General features: G+C 34.6%; 3 protein-coding genes across 3 annotated transcripts; 1 reads left to right on the forward strand and 2 right to left on the reverse strand.

Annotated features, from left to right (window-relative positions):
- Positions 1-312: 312 nt before the first annotated feature.
- On the forward strand, positions 313-9,250 carry LOC120636313 (solute carrier family 66 member 3). Its single transcript, XM_039907740.1, has 5 exons — positions 313-524; positions 749-915; positions 3,118-3,343; positions 5,104-5,224; positions 5,726-9,250. The coding sequence occupies exons 2-5, from the start codon at positions 761-763 to the stop codon at positions 5,908-5,910; spliced, it is 687 nt and encodes a 228-aa protein (XP_039763674.1). The 5' UTR covers positions 313-524; positions 749-760; the 3' UTR covers positions 5,911-9,250.
- Positions 9,251-10,050: 800 nt separating this feature from the next.
- Positions 10,051-13,317, reverse strand: LOC120636541. The gene has a single exon (XM_039908063.1). The coding sequence runs from the start codon at positions 13,315-13,317 to the stop codon at positions 10,051-10,053; it is 3,267 nt and encodes a 1,088-aa protein (XP_039763997.1).
- Positions 13,318-14,008: 691 nt separating this feature from the next.
- Positions 14,009-17,418, reverse strand: LOC120636491 (LETM1 domain-containing protein 1). Its single transcript, XM_039907996.1, has 4 exons — positions 17,168-17,418; positions 16,443-16,805; positions 16,081-16,369; positions 14,009-15,748 (listed from the first exon to the last, which is right to left on the reverse strand). Exons 1-4 carry the CDS (start codon positions 17,284-17,286, stop codon positions 15,425-15,427), a joined length of 1,095 nt encoding a protein of 364 aa, XP_039763930.1. The 5' UTR covers positions 17,287-17,418; the 3' UTR covers positions 14,009-15,424.
- Positions 17,419-19,179: the final 1,761 nt, after the last annotated feature.

Raw genomic sequence — 19,179 nt, forward strand, 5'->3', positions numbered from 1 at the left:
GCCAACTACGCAACTTTGGCTATCCAAAGGTCATGTTGTATATCAGTGTTATCCAATTATAAGGTTTTGTATGAAACCAACCAGTAGTCAAATTGTTGAAAAAGTTAATAAATCAGAAACGGATTATTATAGAGTACCCAAAAGTATGTACCTACCTATGTAGTAAGCAGTTGATAAACACTTGATATCTTGCTGTACCGTGTTTTAGTGATTGTATACTCTTTGATGCTGTCTTTATCTCTGCTGCGAAGTAGATCGTAGTAGTTCTGTGGTAGTAGTACTCAGATACTGTCGTAGTATAACTATCACACGTATCACTATCACAGATGAATGTGATACTACGTAATAGTAGTATCTAATCTTAATAATAGATTCAAAAGGATTTATTGTTATCGCTTTGTTTATTTATATTCTAATAAATGTTGAAATTTCGAAAATGTCTCAAGTGATCTATAAACCTTAACTCAATATAGGCTAGAGTTTTAACTCTGTTAACATTATATGTATCCCAAAAACAAAACAGGGTTCGTTAACTTTGCATTTTAAATACAACAAACTTTAGTGTTATTTAAATATTCTTGCTACTTGGGAATCGGGATATTGTAGTGACCTTGCCAATTGGTGTTGGCCGGACAAATCACTTGTTGCAAAACGCAAACCATTGCCAACAGTTGTTTAAAAATAATTAGGCATTCTATAATATTTTTAACCTTGGTTCATGACCTAGCATCCTGATATTGTTTTACAGGGCATACTAGAGATGGTTTCGCAAGTGGTGCAAATGTTAGCGGACGCACTAAGCACTGCAACTATCCTCTCATGTTTATTTTTAAAAGTGCCTCAAATAATGTACCTAAGAAAGAAAAAGTCAGCTGAAGGCATTTACATACAAGCAATGTTGATGGAGATTACGGGGTATGTTATATTATTAAGTACTCTGTAAATTCTATATACTTAGTAAAATTAAAGGAACTGGGTATTTTTTGTGCTGTGCTATAGCGGTGATATCCTAGTGGTTAGAGCTCTAGACTCCATTTCGGTACGGCCGATTTTGATCCCTGTCACACAGCTCTAGCATTTCAGAGTTATGTGCATTTTTCATTTAAACAATTAAATTAGCATTTGCCTTAACAGTAAAAGAATACGTTATGAGGAAACCTGCATGCTCGAGACATTCTTATAAGTGTGTGAAATCTACCAATCCACACTTAGCCAGTGTTAAACTTTTCTCATTCTGACTGGTGACCTGTGCCTTGTAGTACACTACCAGTAGACTGGTATTAGGTTGAAATCATGAAAAAAGCAATATATTATTGGGGGTATCAAATGGTATGTTATTCCTTAGAAATTTCTTTTTAAAGAAATTTTCATGAATTAAAAATTCACTTTAAATAAAGTTAACTGTACAATTTAATGTTTTTCTTGAACAATATGTTTCTTTTATAGAGCTATATTTCTCTCTTCACACTTGCCACTGTCAGAGACCTTGACCAATTGAACCATGGTGTGTAATAATTGAATAATTTGACTTGTATCTATTTTATTTATGCTGGATTTGTAAGAAAAACTATGAGATTCTATAAACTTATTTATTTAAACATCTTTATTGCATAGTAAAGGAGAAATAACAAATATACTTAAAAAAAAATTAAAAGCAAAAGGCTTTCTATGATAAATGAAAAACTATGCCACTAAGACATTAAAAAGCTATCTTAGGTTATGCTGAATATGAATAATTCAGCATCAGAATTCAAATCAATGACATTTCAAATTTTATTTATTTCATTAGCGATACTAATATTAAGTGTTACATTTTCCTTTGTACCATGCTGTGCCTAAGTGCATTGGTGGGCTTTAATGATTGGCAGTTTAATATGCTTTGCAAGTTAGATAATGGCAATTTATATACATACTTTTCTCAGATGACATTTCCAGTAAGTTGATTGTTTATATTGACTTTTTGTTTATTATGACTAATGTTTATGTTATTGTTATAAATATATTATGATTCCAAATTGGTTAAGGGTAAGTTTTACGCTACCATCCAACAAAACATACCAAGACAACCCTGGTTTTGTCACTCTCGGAGTACAAATCGCTGGACTTCATCCACAATTTCCCGATTGCGTCTTGGTCATGCTAGCACACCTGTACATCTGGCCAAACTCCGGATAAGGGACAACTCCATCTGTGAGTGTGGCTTGGATGAGGGCACTATAACTCATATTATTTTTAACTGTCCCAAACTTACCTATCCCCTCTATGACGTTCTTCCTCCCAAAGTCCCCCGTCCTTTGAGTGTTAAATGTTTTTTAATGTTTGTTTTCAGTCCTTATTGTAGATTTTTATGTAAATATATAGTAAGTAATAAAATTAAAGTATAATGTACAAAAAATATCCGTGTTAGATATATATGCATGTGTTGTCTGTGCTGCCTTAGGTTAAAGAGCTAACTAGCTAATAACAACTATTTCTTGGTACAAATTCAAAATTAACTTTTCATTAGTTTCACCGATCAATCTCCTTCGTGCCTTCTTCATCTACAAGACACTGGCGAAGTACCTTGTGCCCAGTTGGCACAGACAAAAGCCATAAACAAGAATTGAATTGAATTGAATAAATATATTCCTTTTAGAATGTATCAATTCCCAAAGCATTTTAAAAGGAATATATTTAGAGAAAAGTATAGAAAGCCTATGTGTGGATAGGTATATGTTTGAACAATGTAAATACCAGTTACGATACAATTAATGAATTTCTAACTAACTACAGTCGCCAGGCACCGACGCGGCGACGATGGTTTTATTTATTTAACTACCTATAATTTTTGATTTTGCACTACACTACACAATATATACGTAATGTTTCATAGAGGTGTCTTTGTGTAGTGTGTACGTAGATAGTACGATAGCCGTGGATGATCTGACCTTTAAAAATCTGACTTGCCCCCCCTAGGCCAGAAGCTGGGTACGGCCATGGTGATAATGCAGTCTAAGATGGAAGCGGGTGGGCAGCAGTCCTAGGGAATCTTCACTTATAAGACTCACCACTGTGCCAGGCAAGCAGACAGGGAGTCCCATGAGGCAGGTACTACAAAATTATATATTTTGATTCCAGGTTTACTATAGTGACCCTGTACAATTATACAAACCGCTACAGTGTTATGACTTATCTAGAGTATCCCATCATACTGCTGCAAGTGTATGTTATGTTATATTATGTGTTGAAGTTTAAACAACTCACATCTGCACCAATTGTGTCTCTTGGAACACTGATGTATTTTGCTACTATACTTGGATTTGTGTTTGGGGTAGTTCCAAAAGAACTATTGTCTTATTTAGTGGTAAGAACATAATTATAATACCTACTAATAGTAAATAACGCTTGCATAGCTTACTCAAACCATATCAACCCAACACTGACTCAACTTAAATTAAAACGTTTAAATGTGAGTAATGTAAAAATTGAGCAACACACTCTTAAAAATTCATTAATTAGAGGAAAACTCTTCATCAATCAAGATTCCGACAAGGTAAAAGACAGTTAAACAATCTCACAAAACGTAATGATAAATAAGTACAAAATTAAGGAAGCTTTATTAAAATTTCCCATCTTCAACATATGTGAAACTTGGTTGCGTAAAATAAAAATGGGTATACAGAACTGAGTGCAAACATACGAAAGGGGTCATACTCAGCCTTTATATAAACTGGGTTAAACTCAAAAGGGATGAGAACAGGACACTGCCCATTAAACAAACATCTTTTAATCCTAGGAATAATGAAAAATCTTTCAGAGCCTGCATGAAGATAGAGGAAACACCGATTCACATAATGCTCCGTTGTATTGGTATCCGACCACCGCGCTATGCATGTTGGCTCCTCAGCTTAAATCACTGTAGTACGCTAGTCTGCTGCTGCACTGGAGTTTTTTCTTCGGAGGTTATTTTGTGTGAACGTTTTGTTGGACTCTTGTGGCGCTCAAGTGATTTTTTATATGAGGTCATAATAACCATTTTCATAACGGAGGTTGTATTGATACAATATTATTTGCTAAAAACTAATTGAAGGCAGAAATTTCAATGTTTATTACTAGTAATAAAATACAAACATTGAAATTTCTGCGAACCTCGCGACTTCGTCCGCGTAAAAGTCATCCTTAAAAAATAGTCTTATGTTGTCGCGGACTGTTGTTTGAACTTTAAATAAACAACAACCTGTGTGTTATATTTAGTGTTGTTGTTAATAATTTAATGATGTTAGGTATACAATGAAGTATACTTTCATTTTATTTCATTTTAATTCCGACATTTAATTATGATTATTAATTTAAATTAATTATTTCATTTTAAACTTTTCGCCAAAACGACACTTCCGTCGTTTTACTGTTAGTTACTATTAGTAATATTAGTAGGATGGTACGCATGCATTCGATCGTTGTCCCATATGCCTTGCGACTTGCTGTTATCTGTGAAGAGTTACGTCCTTTATCTCCGACAATATTTATCAGATCTTCATTAAAATTAGACAATATATGCTTGGTAGTTTTCGAGCTATGAAGTAAAATTGATAGAAAATTTCATCCCATTTCTCGAAGGATACTTATTGTTTATAGGGAAAAAAAGTTGACTCGGAAGATCAGCTACCACTATACCAAATTTTATTGAAATCCGTTCGGTAGTTTTCACATGATGCCCGCACAGACGGACAGACAGACAGGCAGACAAACAGTAAATAAATATCTGTTTTGGACTCTGTATCGATTATAAAGCATGCCCCGGTCAAAATTTTCAAAATATAAAAAGTGTACAGAAATCTTCCAGTTACAGTTTTATTTTAACTATAGATTATACACAACTACTGAATGCGATGAAGTGGTGATAGCGCAGTGGGTAGGAGGTCGACTTCACTTTCGGGGTGCCAAGTTCAAATACCAGCACGCACCGCTAACTTTTCTAAGTTATGTGAGTTTTAAGTTATTAAAAATATCACTTGCTTTGACGGTGAAGGAAAACATCGCGAGGTATCTTACATGCCTGAGAGTTCTACATAATTTACCTTAAAAATCTATTAAAGTTACTTAAAATTTACTTTAATTTTTCAGCCTTTCTGTACACCTCTAAGTGGATCAGCGAAAGTAACCTACATTTATGGAATAATTAAAGCGGCAAATGCTGATGCCGTATCCTGTACTACATGGATTATTTCTATCCTAACAAATATTTGTAAGTATGTAAATGTGTTGATTGTATTATAAATGAAAGGCAGTTTTTTTTATTTTATATTGAGCAAAAAAGTTGTAAGTAGGCAAATAGATAGTCATAACATACACCATGACAGGTGACCGGAAGCATGTGGTCTTATAAGTAAAACTTTGGGAACGATTCTGCATATGAACCCATAAGGGATATGGTTTTAATATATCTATCAATAATCTCTCTCTATATATATTATATATCCATAATACCCGTTACAAGATAGACTGCATTATCACTTAACTCACTAGGTCTCCAGCCCCAGTCAAGTCAAGGGCTAACTTGAAAATGATAAAAAAAACTTCCCTAAAATTACTACTATTAAACTAAACTAAATATACTATTTACTTCTATAATAATTTATAAGTATGACCGCCTCAAATGTGCCTGTGATAGCCCCTAGGTGCACGATAAATATTATTTCCGGGGAAGCGATTTGGCGAGAAATGTTTAAAATTGTATTTGTTTCAGCACGCCTATTCACAGTCTATGTTGACTCTGCCGACATTAAGCTGATGATAAATTTCTTAGTGTCCACGATTCTAAGTACTGGTGTATTATGCACAGCGATTTATTATCAGACATACAAATCTAAGGAGCCTGCACAAAATCAAGGAAAAACATCTGATCCACACCCCCATAGCCATAAAGACTGATCATATACAAAGAACATAATATTTTACATAGCACACATGATACATTGAAAATCACCGATCAGCCATATTTGATCATTTTTTAAATTGGTTATTTTAGCAATTACTTGACGCTTAAGGCTTAATCGTATTCGAGCGAGTTGCTGCGTTTGGTTGTGGTGGGAAATCGCGAGTTTGAGTGATTCTGAAGATGATACATCGGCTGACGAAGACATTTTCCGCGGGCGACAAAGCCTAAAAATGTAAAAGTAAATTGTTACGTGCATTCGGTTACTGCATTGAGCTTCAAAAAAACTGTAATTGCATCGTTAAGTGTTGTTATGCGTGTGGATTGGAGACTCCGAAAATGTCATCGAGCTTCCAAAAGCTACATAACCGCTGATCGCTGGTGCTCAAAGTTTCTTGTGCGTTATACGCTCTACAGCCAAGGCCAAACCAAAGCGTTCACTCGTGACGTGAAAATTTTCGACCAATCACAAGGCGCGTCGGTTTGATTAACAGTTGTGATTGGTTGTAATCAGAAGGCAAACTTGCGCGCGAGGCTAGACGCGGTGGCGTGGCCCTGCTTTAAGTTGATAAGTACAAAAGTGTTATTTTGAAACTGCTGAATCCTAAAGTACCCATTATTATTATAAATGCGAAACGTCCTCAGTCATGTGGGACCTACGAGAGAGAGAGAGAGAGAGAGAGAGAGAGAGAGAGAGAGAGAGAGAGAGCCCCATCACGCCTAAAAAGGCTTTCGCATTTATAAAATAAGTGGGGTAATTGGGATTCAGTACATGCGAATAGTACAAGCGACGTGTGTACAAGTATTTAATATACCTGCAATACACTAAAGTAGATATGATTATAATTTATAATCCCAGCAGTCGCTGGGCCGCACCAGTAGTTTGATTGTGTAAGATGGTCTGTTCAATGAAGCACTTGGACTGGTTGGTGACTTGAAAACAAACACATGTGAGTCTTGGTAATTTTAGAAAGTCAGGTTTAAATTCTAAATTTTTCAACAAAAAGAAGGGACATAGCTTGAAAGATTACGATTTAAGTTTCTTACACAATCGCCCTTTGAAGTTGATTATTAAGGTGGCGGAGCTGGTACAAAACGCACATGAGATAAAATATCGAGATGAAAAATTTATTTTTACAAGTAAATTTTAATGTGGATTATTTCCTGTTAAAATGCTTATATTATATCAAAAATTTTACGCAAATTGACTACTGTTTTGTTAGTGTGAACGCCTTATTCTACATAGAATATGACTAACTAAATGTGAAAACCTTATTTATCAATTAAATAATTTATATTAATTTGTAAATCATAAAAAGGCTATTAGTTATATTATCATTAGAGTTCCTATCCTTGTTATTTATTCTATTTATTTTAGCTTAAAATATAATTTTTATGCTAACATTTTCATTATTATTAATGTTATATTGAAATTTAACTATCACTGTTTATCTTAGACTAGATTAGAATAATTGTTATAAAACTGCTTATACTAGCAGATATATTTATAGTAATAGATTTAGGAATTCGAATAGCAGAATTGGAACTTCTTTTGTGGTGATTTAGAAGTTTTACCGATAAAAGTCAATTTAGCTACTAATTTAGATTCGAGAAAATTAACATTCAATAAAAAAGGAAAAATGCAAGAACGAAAATAATTGATTGTCACCCACCAATTGTATGGCCGAGTGGTGTACTGTCCATACCATCTGTAACCGGCTTACAGATTCCTCTTTAAATCTCTAATTCGATATTACAATCGCTGCTAAAGAAGTTTCTACCTGCATGTGAGCATTATATGAAATAGTAACCTGAGCGCACAATATTATTACGGTATTATACCTACCTTTTTAGGTGCTTATATTAATCTATGTAGAAAAAGCAATAACTTTTTATCGAATGCAATATAAAGATTAAATATAATTAATACACTTGTTGAACTTAGTGGTTAGTTAAATTGTTTAACATTGGCTTTATTTATAAACTTGGCATAACGTTGGAATAGGTAGTAGGCAGCTTTGAACACAGCAAGAACATGTAATAAATAACACTGCTCATCTATTCCGAAGCTATTCTACGTTTATTATATTAATAAGATGACACTGTTAACTAAGTCTTTAACCCGCCGCTGAGAAAATGCGTTCCTGTCGACTGTCAGTTGCTTATTTCTATCATAACAAACATTTGACATAACCTTGTACGTGTGCAGTCTGAATAAAGGGAAAATTGCTTTCTCATTTATTTATCATTGCATTTTTTGTGTTATATAAAAAAGTATTAATGTTGATACGATGATATAGTTTAAAAATATATATATATTTTAATTGTAAAGTAACGCTGCTTCAAAGTGGTATACTTAGTCCTTTTTAATCTCGACCTTTCAGGAACGCATTATTTCTACGGCCGAATTTAAATCTAAAATTAATTTAAATAATCTTAATCCCCTCTTCTGCACGCGATTTTTAATAGGTATAGGTATAGGTATATTGAAGAACAAACTGTATGAAAGAAATTTTAAATCGAGGTATATTCCAAAGTAGGTAAACATCATTATCAAAAAAATGTTTTAATGTTTCCATAACTATTTTCAAGAAAAGGTGACAGTTTAAATTCTACGTCTATAATGACAGACCCTAACTGAGACAATTCGATAATTATAAATACGAAAAAAACAAGGACTATAAAAACTAGACTATAAAACGAAAATCCATTTATAGTCCTTGTATCGGCGGTATTTGAACCCTCATCTCGCGTCATCTAACGCATCCGTAGTGCTTTGGCAAATAAATTTGTCCTACCTCTGCTGATGCTGAAATTAAGCTTTATAGATGCGGTTATCGGTCTGAAGCTATTATCAGCGCTATCTAGTTGGAACTTTGCAGTAATGTTTCGGAAAAGTATTAAAGATCGCGATAGTCAGAGAGAAGGGGGTTATAGTCCCGCCAATTCTTAAATGTTGACATGTATTTTAAAAATAAACAGATGATTATAGAGCATTAAAAAATTATTTGAACTTTACTTAAATTTTGAAGAGACATAACAAGACTTAGAAGAATGAAATCAATGTTATATAAATTCTGTTTCATATTGCTATAGTGGTCAACAGCAGCCTGTCTCAGTTACAAAACCAATTTTGATTCTCGATTTAAATGTAAGATTATTATGCCTAGCCTAGGATAAAATGGCCGGTTTTATGCACTGTTGTAGAATCTTGTGTTCCTTACATATGTAGTTTAATAATTTATTGTTGCCCTTCCTACTAATGCCTTCGATACCTATTTAATGTTGTTTGTTACAAGCTACTGCTATATCTTATAATAAATTCTTCACTATTTAAACAAACTTTTATAATTGGTTTTATTCTAGTTAAGTTCTCTGATTAATGATTACCTAGTAGTTAGTCAGCCCCATTTGTTATGGATATATTCTTATCTGATAAGCATTAAAAATATTGGATAGAACATAATCAATGTATATTCCTGCCAGTAAGGCTGTTGAAATAATGATTCGATCGGTTTGTATGATGTAACTTTGAAATGGCATACTTTTACTTTGCAAACATATTTTTTGGATATTTTCCTTACCAAGAATAATGGATACCTCTTTATCATCTTACAATATGTTATTATAAGATGAAATAAACGAGACATACTTTTTTTTACTCTCAGTTCTGCCAACTGCTTGATATGACCAACTGACAGAGGTGTGGCAGGAATTATTAATAAGGAATATATATGGCAGCAGCGGCTGGTTTATAATACAGAACATTGCCACTTTTATTGTTTTTTCGGGTGATAAGCATTTTGCGTCATCGTGATTCGATGATGAATGATCACATTGGCTTTTTCAGTAGCGGAAACGAAAGTCGCGAGCATCTAATCAAGTTCAGTATACTTATTATTGATCAAGTGACCGGTGACTTACATTTATCTAGTAAATTTAGACAAGATGCTTCATGCTTTTTAGACTATTACGTTACTTACATTAACTGATGACAATGACCCAAAACCATTCGAAATAAATAATACCGCGTAAGTAAGTTTATGAAGAATGCTGATGATGAATCTGTGATGATTTTCACAGTTGAAATGGGGACTCCTCAACTAACTCCTTACCTATATTGTGCGTCAACAGTATTACGCGTCCTCACTCTTTATGTCTTGAAATTTTTGCAAGACTTTTTGCACCGGCGATTTGTTAACCAATGTCGAAGATTTTATAGTAAATAATCTTGTTTTATCTCTCATACGGCACCTACTGTTCGTATTTTTTCTTGGAAAACTTTCTTTAGGAAAACTTTTATTTCTCATCGGTAATCGTGTGCATAGCAATCTAGGTGAAGTATGAGCTGAAGATGAGGTTAATTTTGTTCCGCATGAGGTTATATTCGAACCGTGTCGCGGTGAGCTAACATATGATGGCTCACATCTATATACTTCATGTGATGGTTCTATGCCCAAAATTTTGCTTTCAGGCAGAGGGGGCAACTCATCTGGCTCATGCGATCCAGTGTCGCTGCATATCTCTTCAACGTCATTTTCTATTCTTCGCATACCTTCTGGCTCTTGAGCTCCAAAACTTGCTCGACTAGCTAGTCGCTTACCTCTTCGTCTAGCGTTAGCTTTAGCTAAATTAACGGCACTTACGGATCCAATCAGATTTTGATCAATATACTTACATACTACCTCGGCTTCTTCTTCTGGACTCAAGTGTGCGTCCCTATAAAACCCATATCCGTTACAAACATCATGGTAACCTTCTAGAATAAGCCATGCTAAAGTAAATATGACAAGAGCAATAGTTGTGAGGACGGCTATAACAGTTATCGTGTCGGGTCTTGAACATTTATAGTTAATTTTACCAAGCACTCCATAAGTAACAAAATTTCGAGTTCGCATAATATTACCGCGTGCTCGACATGTGTAGAAACCTTTTAGATCATTATCGGCTGTAACTAATAATCTTAATACCTTTCCATCATCATCAGATCGAATATTTTTGTTAAATTGGAGTACAGTGTCCCAATAGAGCCAATAAGGACCATGGTTTGACCTAGAGTTGCGAGCATAAAGGCAGGTCAAATTGAGTTTATTTGATTCGCCCCAAGCAGTTTCATGATACGAACCCGATATACTTGCTGTTCGCGAAGATACTTGTACTATACCGTCTTTATCTCTTTCCATAGTGTAGTCATGGAGATCTAATAAATCATTATTTACTCTTACATATGCAATTACGCCGGAAAAAGGTGTGAAGTCTTCGGATAGGCTATTTTGTATATCTAAAGGTAGTCCGCCAACAAAAAAATCATCACTACATATTTCTTTATGTTTTGTTTCATTATAATGTGATGTTTTACATGGCCTATTTTTTATGGACTCTTTTCCTCCCAACTCATTAAAGGTAATACATGATCTAAACCGTTTACTGTTATCCTGGTAATCTCTTACATCTTCCATCAAAAGTACATGGAGGCGTTCTCCAGCATTCAATGAAACTTCTATTGTATTTGTTTCTCTTTTTTTTACTATGCTAATATCAATCCATTGATCTGGCAAACATTCAGTAGCACTTGTAGCTTCAGACTTGAAGTCGTCATGAGCAAATTTTATTTTGATTCTCATGTTTTGCAAAGCCATAAAGAACCATTTGTTACTTATACCGCTTGGTAAAAAAAAGAAAGTTCCACCATCCCGTTTATACTTAATTGTCAATTCTAACTGCCATTCGTCTTGTACTTGAAAGCATGGAAGTCTTAAATATTGATCTATTTGGATATTCAAATAGGCTTCATCCATATTCGCTTTTTCGTAAGCCATATTGGATGCTGAGCTAGGAAAGAAATCAGTCCGGTCAGTTCTACGTTCTCGTTCAATGATCATACGTAATGGAATAAAATTAAGTATAATCTCTTGAACTTCACCATGTAATCTTTCACCGAGATATATATTCATTACGTCATTTGTGAATTCTGGATCGCAAGAGAACGAACCTTGAATGTAAGCTTCTGCGTCATTAATTCTTAAGTTGGCTGCTTCATTGGTCACAGTAACTACAAGTGTATGCCACGTGGCTGGTTCTAAAGCGGACGGAGAGCACATTCTGGGAATACTACACGATTTGATCACTCCATTGACATCCAGACAGACATGCCATTTGTGTAAACTAAGTCGTATAAGTGGATTGTGTGTTGTACCTCGGCGAATGATATTTCCATGAGGAGATAATGGCATAAAACGTATATAAAAATGAAAGAACGTTGATCGTTTTCGTGGAAAGTGGTACTGTAAAAAGGAATCTCCGTTAAATACGCCTATCATGTGGGTATAAACTTCACAGGGATTAAGATGGCAAGATCCTACTTCTACCTTAGGTCCAAGGCAGCCCATTCCGTCGTCGGAGGGTATAGGTCTTGTACAAGATCTAGTCCTCAATCGCTTACCAGCTCCGCAAGATTGTGAGCATGGCCCCCAAGCACTCCACCCTGACCATCCACCATCAAGCAAGCATTTTTTATTGCTGCACACTTGTAAATCGTCGTACTGCCCACGGCAATGTGTACCCCAAGTAATAGCAAAATTTGATACATGTTTTTCTATGCAAGTTCTTTTTCTTTGTCGAATTCCAGGTCCACATTTTTCAGAACATTTACTCCACTCACACCATTCACCCCACGATCCGCTTATATTATATTCCGTATACTCTCCATCAATAGCACATTGGTCACCTTCGCACTCTTCATATTGCAGGGGTGTACCTGAACATACTAAATAAGCTACAGATGGAGGGGGTGTATCGCATTGTCTAGTTCGCCACCGCCGCCCTTTTCCACAGCGTGCTCCGCAAGGTGACCACTGGCCCCATATTCCCCATTCCCCCGTTACGTGGCAGCCTATATCGTGTTTAACGCATTGGAGCGCGTTCCACAAGGATTCGGAATTTAACTGCCATGTGTTTTCTTTCGTCAGAGCTACCACGACAGCTTCAAAAGGACATTCCGTTCGGAGACATCTATCCATGAATGCGGGCATAGCTTCTAGTTGGTTAAATGCCTGAGCTCTGGAAATATCTCCTTCAACTAATCTTCGGTAATCGTCCGTAGTGCAGTTAATTAAATAACAAGATTCCATTTGTTCGTCTAGACCATTGCAAGGCATGCCGTCTTTAGAAGGCGTTGGGTTGTTGCACTTCCGTAAGCGTTTCCGATGTCCCACGTTATCACAAGTCCCATGACATGCTGACCAAGGTGACCATGGTGACCAACCACCGTCTATGGGGCAATCCAGATCAGAAATAATTCCTAATTCGCATTCCAGTCGCCAAGTTGCTTGAAGTCGCTGGTTCAATGGTTTTTTGCTTCTTACCAAACATGCACATATCAGAAGGGTTGTGGTAAATAACATGAATAATTTAAGAAGGACCAAAACCCTGACCCTTTAGTTATTTTATACTAGGTAGGTAGCTATAATAGAAGTTAACTATTACCGATAATATTCGTGACAAAGCAGCGAACAAAGTAATCTGAGTTCAACATTCAACGTCAGCTTAGGTATATGTATCTAAACTTCTGTCAATTCGATTCGCTCTTTTTAGTCTATATACAAACTTTACAAACTAAACTCGTTTTAAGTAGGTACTGACTTCACTGACCTTATATGAAAACTGTAGTCTATTATTTACATTGGACTGGGTAATGCAATCACATAGTAGGTAATGAATTTAGACATCACTAATTAATATTGGTGGTAAAATTAAAAATATATACCAAGGTTAGTCCCTAACAAATAGGTACAATTGGTTGCGCAAAGCATAGTTGTAATTTAACCCCCTATTAGCAACTCACTCCGAGAAAAAAAAAGTGAGCTATTTTAAGCTCCCTAGCTAATAATAAGTGATCGAGAGTTCTCGAAATTATAATTATCCTACCCAAGATTTGGCCTAGACGAGGCGTGGGCAGTTAACCAAGACAGTATTTAAGTACCTTGCAATCTTTACGTTTGGGTGAATAAGATACATAAGTCTTGATTTCTAACCATTAATCATCAATAATAGGAGTTTCTTGTCATAAATAACAGTGAAAATAAAACATCTTAATAATGTCAGAAATAGATTTATTTGCAATATAATAAGTGTTGTTATACAAAATGTTAATATTCAAAAACCATAATAACAATGTATTAGTATTAACAACTAAGTATTTATAAATAAACTAGTACCTACCTAACTGATGATGCTAGTTGGAAAGGGCTTATTGGTGAAGTTATGGGACACCCATCAAAATTATCATTAATATTTTTTTTATCTTTTTCTATTACGTTATAGAGAGGGCTATGTTAGGAGTTACCCAAAACGATAGAATTAGAAACGAAGAGATCCGCAGGAGAACCAAAGTCACTTATTGGAAAATGTTCCAGGACGTTCCCAGGGACTAAAACTAAAAAATGATAATGATGATGATGATGATGATTTTAATTATATAATTTTAAATATATAAAATAAAATATGATAACAATTTTTTTTACGAAAAAGTAGCATTTAAATGTGTTTGTGCATTATTGTTTATCTAGAACATGACCTTTATGCTGTTACCAGCACTCCATACCCCCAGCTGACCTTATATGTAAACTAAGGTAACGTTATGGTTGTCACTGCGTATTTTTGTCAACTTTGTACAGTCATTTTTCCCAAGAAACACAACTTGTGAAACACAAAGTTTTTGTTATGAATATTGTAATATTCCATCAGCTTGGCTCACCATTTCCAACTAGCCTATTTATTTTAAAGATTTCACTCCGTCAAGTCAGTGCCATTGTATGACAACGCTTAGCTACAAAATTCACAACACAAAATTGTTTCAATAATTTCCATACCATTTGGTTGATAATATTGCTTTAGTTACATAGGTCAAAACCTGATACAAGCGAACGATATAACAACTTCCTACAAAAAATTAGTTAAAACTTTTTTGTTTGCGTAGGTTTTTGCGGACTGAACCTTGCAAATCGACAATGTTACATATGTAAGCAAATAAGTTTATAAGTGTAAGCAGATTCTTATTTTTTTGGGGCGTTTTCTAAAGCCCGAACTTTTTGGAGTTTCGGTGAAAATTCGACTTAAATATATATTTATTTAAATATCGAGTAAGCACCAATAAGGTAATCTATGAGATTACGAAATAGTTTTTCTCGTAGGGCTGAGCCAAATACCAGTATTTAAGTTCATTTAATTTGGCCAAAGGTACATCGGACAATTACACATTCTTTTGCTGATTGTTCAAATTGAGATCAAAATAAACAATTTAAAAAAAATTGTAGTTTTAGGAAGTATAAAGTTCAAAATACTGTTTTTTAAGACAACTTAGTACAAATTTGACAGATTATTGTATCATGAAATGTTGCACTAAGGGCACAGAAAAATATTAATAAGCAGATTTGCTCAAGTTGTTGCGTTTTTGGAACTACTCCGTTTCTGACTGGATGTGGAGTTGAACCTTTTTAAGGTTGCAAACAGCTAATAAATAAGGACCCAATTTTGCGGGTGATTGTATGCAAAAAATATTGGACAGTGAAGTAGTAATGAATATGTACTTGAATCTACATTCTGTGATACATCTATCCACTGTTGAAGCCAATCTCTCATGCCTTGGTTGGTTAAATGACTGCTGTTTAAGCCTCGTATATGACATGCATTTCGTAAAGAATCTGTACCTAAATTTTCTACGCCACCTTCCCTAACTATTGCTTTATCCATTTCAAATATTAGACGAGCTCTATATTTTAATTTCTTTCTTCGGAATAAACTGCTCCTTAAGCCGTACATTCTGAGTAAATGACCCTGTAAAGTAACAAATAAAAATCTCTATTAATATAAGAACAAATTTCATTTTGCTAATGGTTTTAATGTTTGTATGTTACGCTATAATGCCTAAGTATCCAACAGTCAGCACAGATATACCTAATATAATGTAAATAGAAAGAGGCAAAAAAGACAAATTTATTTAGGAACAAAATGTAAAGGATTTCTTATTGTATTTATATTTTTGAAATTATTTTAAGTAAAGATTATATATTTAAAGTTTAATTTAATTTTTAAGATTCAACCCATATATTGGGTATAAACAAAATCAGGACTGCATATCTAGAAAATTATTGATTGAAGGCACTTACCATATGTGAATAAGACAGATTTGCTAGACTATATGGTTCTTTCCTAAATAAGTCTTTACATGCAAGTACAGTTTGCGAACTGGGATGAACACCAGATCCCAGCATTGCTAGAACCCTCTTCCATTGCTCTTTTGTTTCTCCAGGAGGTATGTAATCTGATTTAGCTTGAAGGGCTCTGAATACAGGTTTATTATTTCTAAGGCGATCTGTTAGATCTTCAATTGAGAATTCCGCTTTTTGTTGTATAGACCAGAAATGTGAACATAACAACTTCTTTGGTTTTAAAAACCTGAAAACACAATTAATTAAGAGGCAGCCTGTCCCCAGAAGTGAGACAATGGCTGAGGATGATGAATACTTACGCTAATGGAAATATTAAGTAGTTTCCAAATGGTATTGCAGATAAAATTAAAACAGGTGCAATTCTCAGCATATCTGATGGCATTTTTTGGTAAAGTTCGATGTCTTGTCTTGACAAATTGGAGAAACCACCATTTTTTGTTATTTTTATTCTCAATTTAATATAAGTTTTCAAGTCTTTTAAGAAATCCTTAATTCCTATACTGAAGATTCTATACATTCGCATTGCAGATGGAAATCTTTTTTCTAATACTCGTGTATAATTTTTTACATAGTCAATGTATCTTTGAACTATATATGTTCTAAATTTCTCTTTTTCATTTTTTAGTGTTTGTGTATGCTTGGTGCGTTGAATAATGGGAAATCTGAAATGACATTGTACATAAGTCAGATAAATTATACAGAATTATTAAAATATACATTTCCAATACAGTTAAAATTATGTTGAGTTTATTATTTTGTATTCCATAGTGGGATAAGATCTCAAAAAGAGAGAGTAATCTTATCTATTAGTCTACGTTAATGAAGCACTTTAACAAATACATGCTTAGAATTTTTTTTAAACAGCATTTGGAAGCTGACTAGTTGTCTATAATTTTCTCAAAGAGTATCCACTTGGCCATTTATTACCCCTCATGTATAAGTATATATTGTATACATTGAACACAGCCACCTTTTACATAACACCCAGTTATTAAAACTATTATTTTGGGCAAAAAAGTCATACCTGTTGTATGTAATGTCATTGAAATGCTGAAATTGGAGACAGGTCCCAGCAGGAGCGACGCAAAAACGGTTGTTCCGTAAAATTAAGCTGGACACCGCTACTATTCTATAAGAAGCCATTTTTTTGAAATAATATTTTCAATTATATAGTAATAATAGTCTTCATTATATATCGGATCTAACGTAATGTTATTAAAAATAAAATATTTTTGAGGCTAGGAAATTGAACTTTAAAGGAAGTCTCAGTTTTTGAAGTTTTTGACGTTCCATTTGACAGCATTTGACGAGAAATTGAATTGAATCACAGGCTAAAAATATCATATCCACAGAATATATCCTGGTTGACCAAAATCCGGCATCTAGAAAAAGTCTCGAGTGTGCAAAAACTTATATTAATATAGGCATATATTAGTTGTAGGTAGGATTTATTATTTAACTATAGATCGGCCTAGGAACAGTCAATAATACATGGAATCGGGACTAAAATAACAATGAAATGCATTCATTTGTACTCTTTTTGCTTATGGGCCTGATAGGCTGCCAGAAAGAGAAACTAGTACAATGTTCTTTTCGTAATTATGTTGGTTGTCACCGGGTTCGATGTTGGTAGTTATGGATGGGAGAGGAATCAACTTTGAGAGTTATTTCTGTAGGCAATGGTAGACTTCTTCATGCATCTGACGATATTGTTGTGAAGAATAAAATCCCTCGCATGCATTTCTCACAATGTTTTCCTCCACTGTTGAAGCAAATCATATATAATTATTGCTTTAAAGCAATAATGTTGATTGTTTTTCTTTCCGAGGTTGAAACACGGTCCCTCAGAAAGTAAGCCAAAATCTTAACCTAGCTATCACTGTTATTATCTGCAACATAGAAAGTATCTAATATATATATAAATTATTTATTATTGTTTCATTACAAGTAAACCCTCCATTGCAATCTTTCCTGCTGGTAAGTTATGATGCAGTCTAAGATGGTAACGGGCTAACCTGTGAGGGGTATGGTAGTTATAAATCACCAGCCAGTCACCACCGTGCCGACAGTTACCACCCTACCGACACTTAACTATGATAATAAAAAAATCGCAGTAAGGAACCCTAAACTTGGCACGACTTTGTCTATATTTCTTTCCTTTTCGAGATAAACAAGCAGCTTCATCGAGACGGCTAGTTTTTTACATATTTTTTTTGGAGGGATTTCATTTCTTTTTGTTGAAACGTGGGCATATTGATTTACTTTTGACATCTAATGAAGCGGCCTAACAAGTTGAATATAATTTCTAAAGGCGGTATGTCGATCTCCAATAGTTTGGTTGGGCTCTTGTGTTTTCTAATCAGGGTCACCAGGTAGGTACTTCAGATTTTCTGGTATCCTAGTTTTTATAGTTTTCCCTTTATGTGGCTTTTAAACCCTAACTCTGTACAAAATTTCAGCTTTCAGCGTTCTATTTTGATGATCATGAGTGGGTGAGTGTCATAAATGCGAAACTTTGTTTTCGCCTAACTTCGGAACTAAATGGCCTACAGACTTGAAATTTTGGATGTATTAATTATAGTTTACTAGATGACGATAACTTCGGCGTTCTCATATCCAGAGGTTCTCAAATAGGGGCCTGAAAATGCGGCGAAATGGTTCCAGTAAAGGATGGTACGGCCGGGGGCACTGCCGTTCTCAGAGTATCATCAAAAATTCACGGAACAATACTGTCCATCACGTCCGTCATGGAATAAATCCCATTGAGCATTGCTGTCTACGAGCTCGTTGAATGAAACCTTGAACTTCTAATTGAAAATATCCCTTATTATGGACGATGTTTTTGGCATGCATGGGGCCCTCGGCCAGAGCTCTATAAATTCTGAATAGAATTTTTAAACATAAAATATTATTATTTTTGCGATTTGATATAATTATTGTTTTGTGTGTTTCTATCAGTTGTTAGGGGTCCCATTATGTTTATAATGATTGAAATTTTATCATCGCAGCTCCTTCCCATGGCTGGGCCTACGCCTA

This window comes from Pararge aegeria, chromosome Z (genome assembly GCF_905163445.1).
Source record: "Pararge aegeria chromosome Z, ilParAegt1.1, whole genome shotgun sequence".
Taxonomy (NCBI): Eukaryota; Metazoa; Arthropoda; class Insecta; order Lepidoptera; family Nymphalidae; genus Pararge; species Pararge aegeria.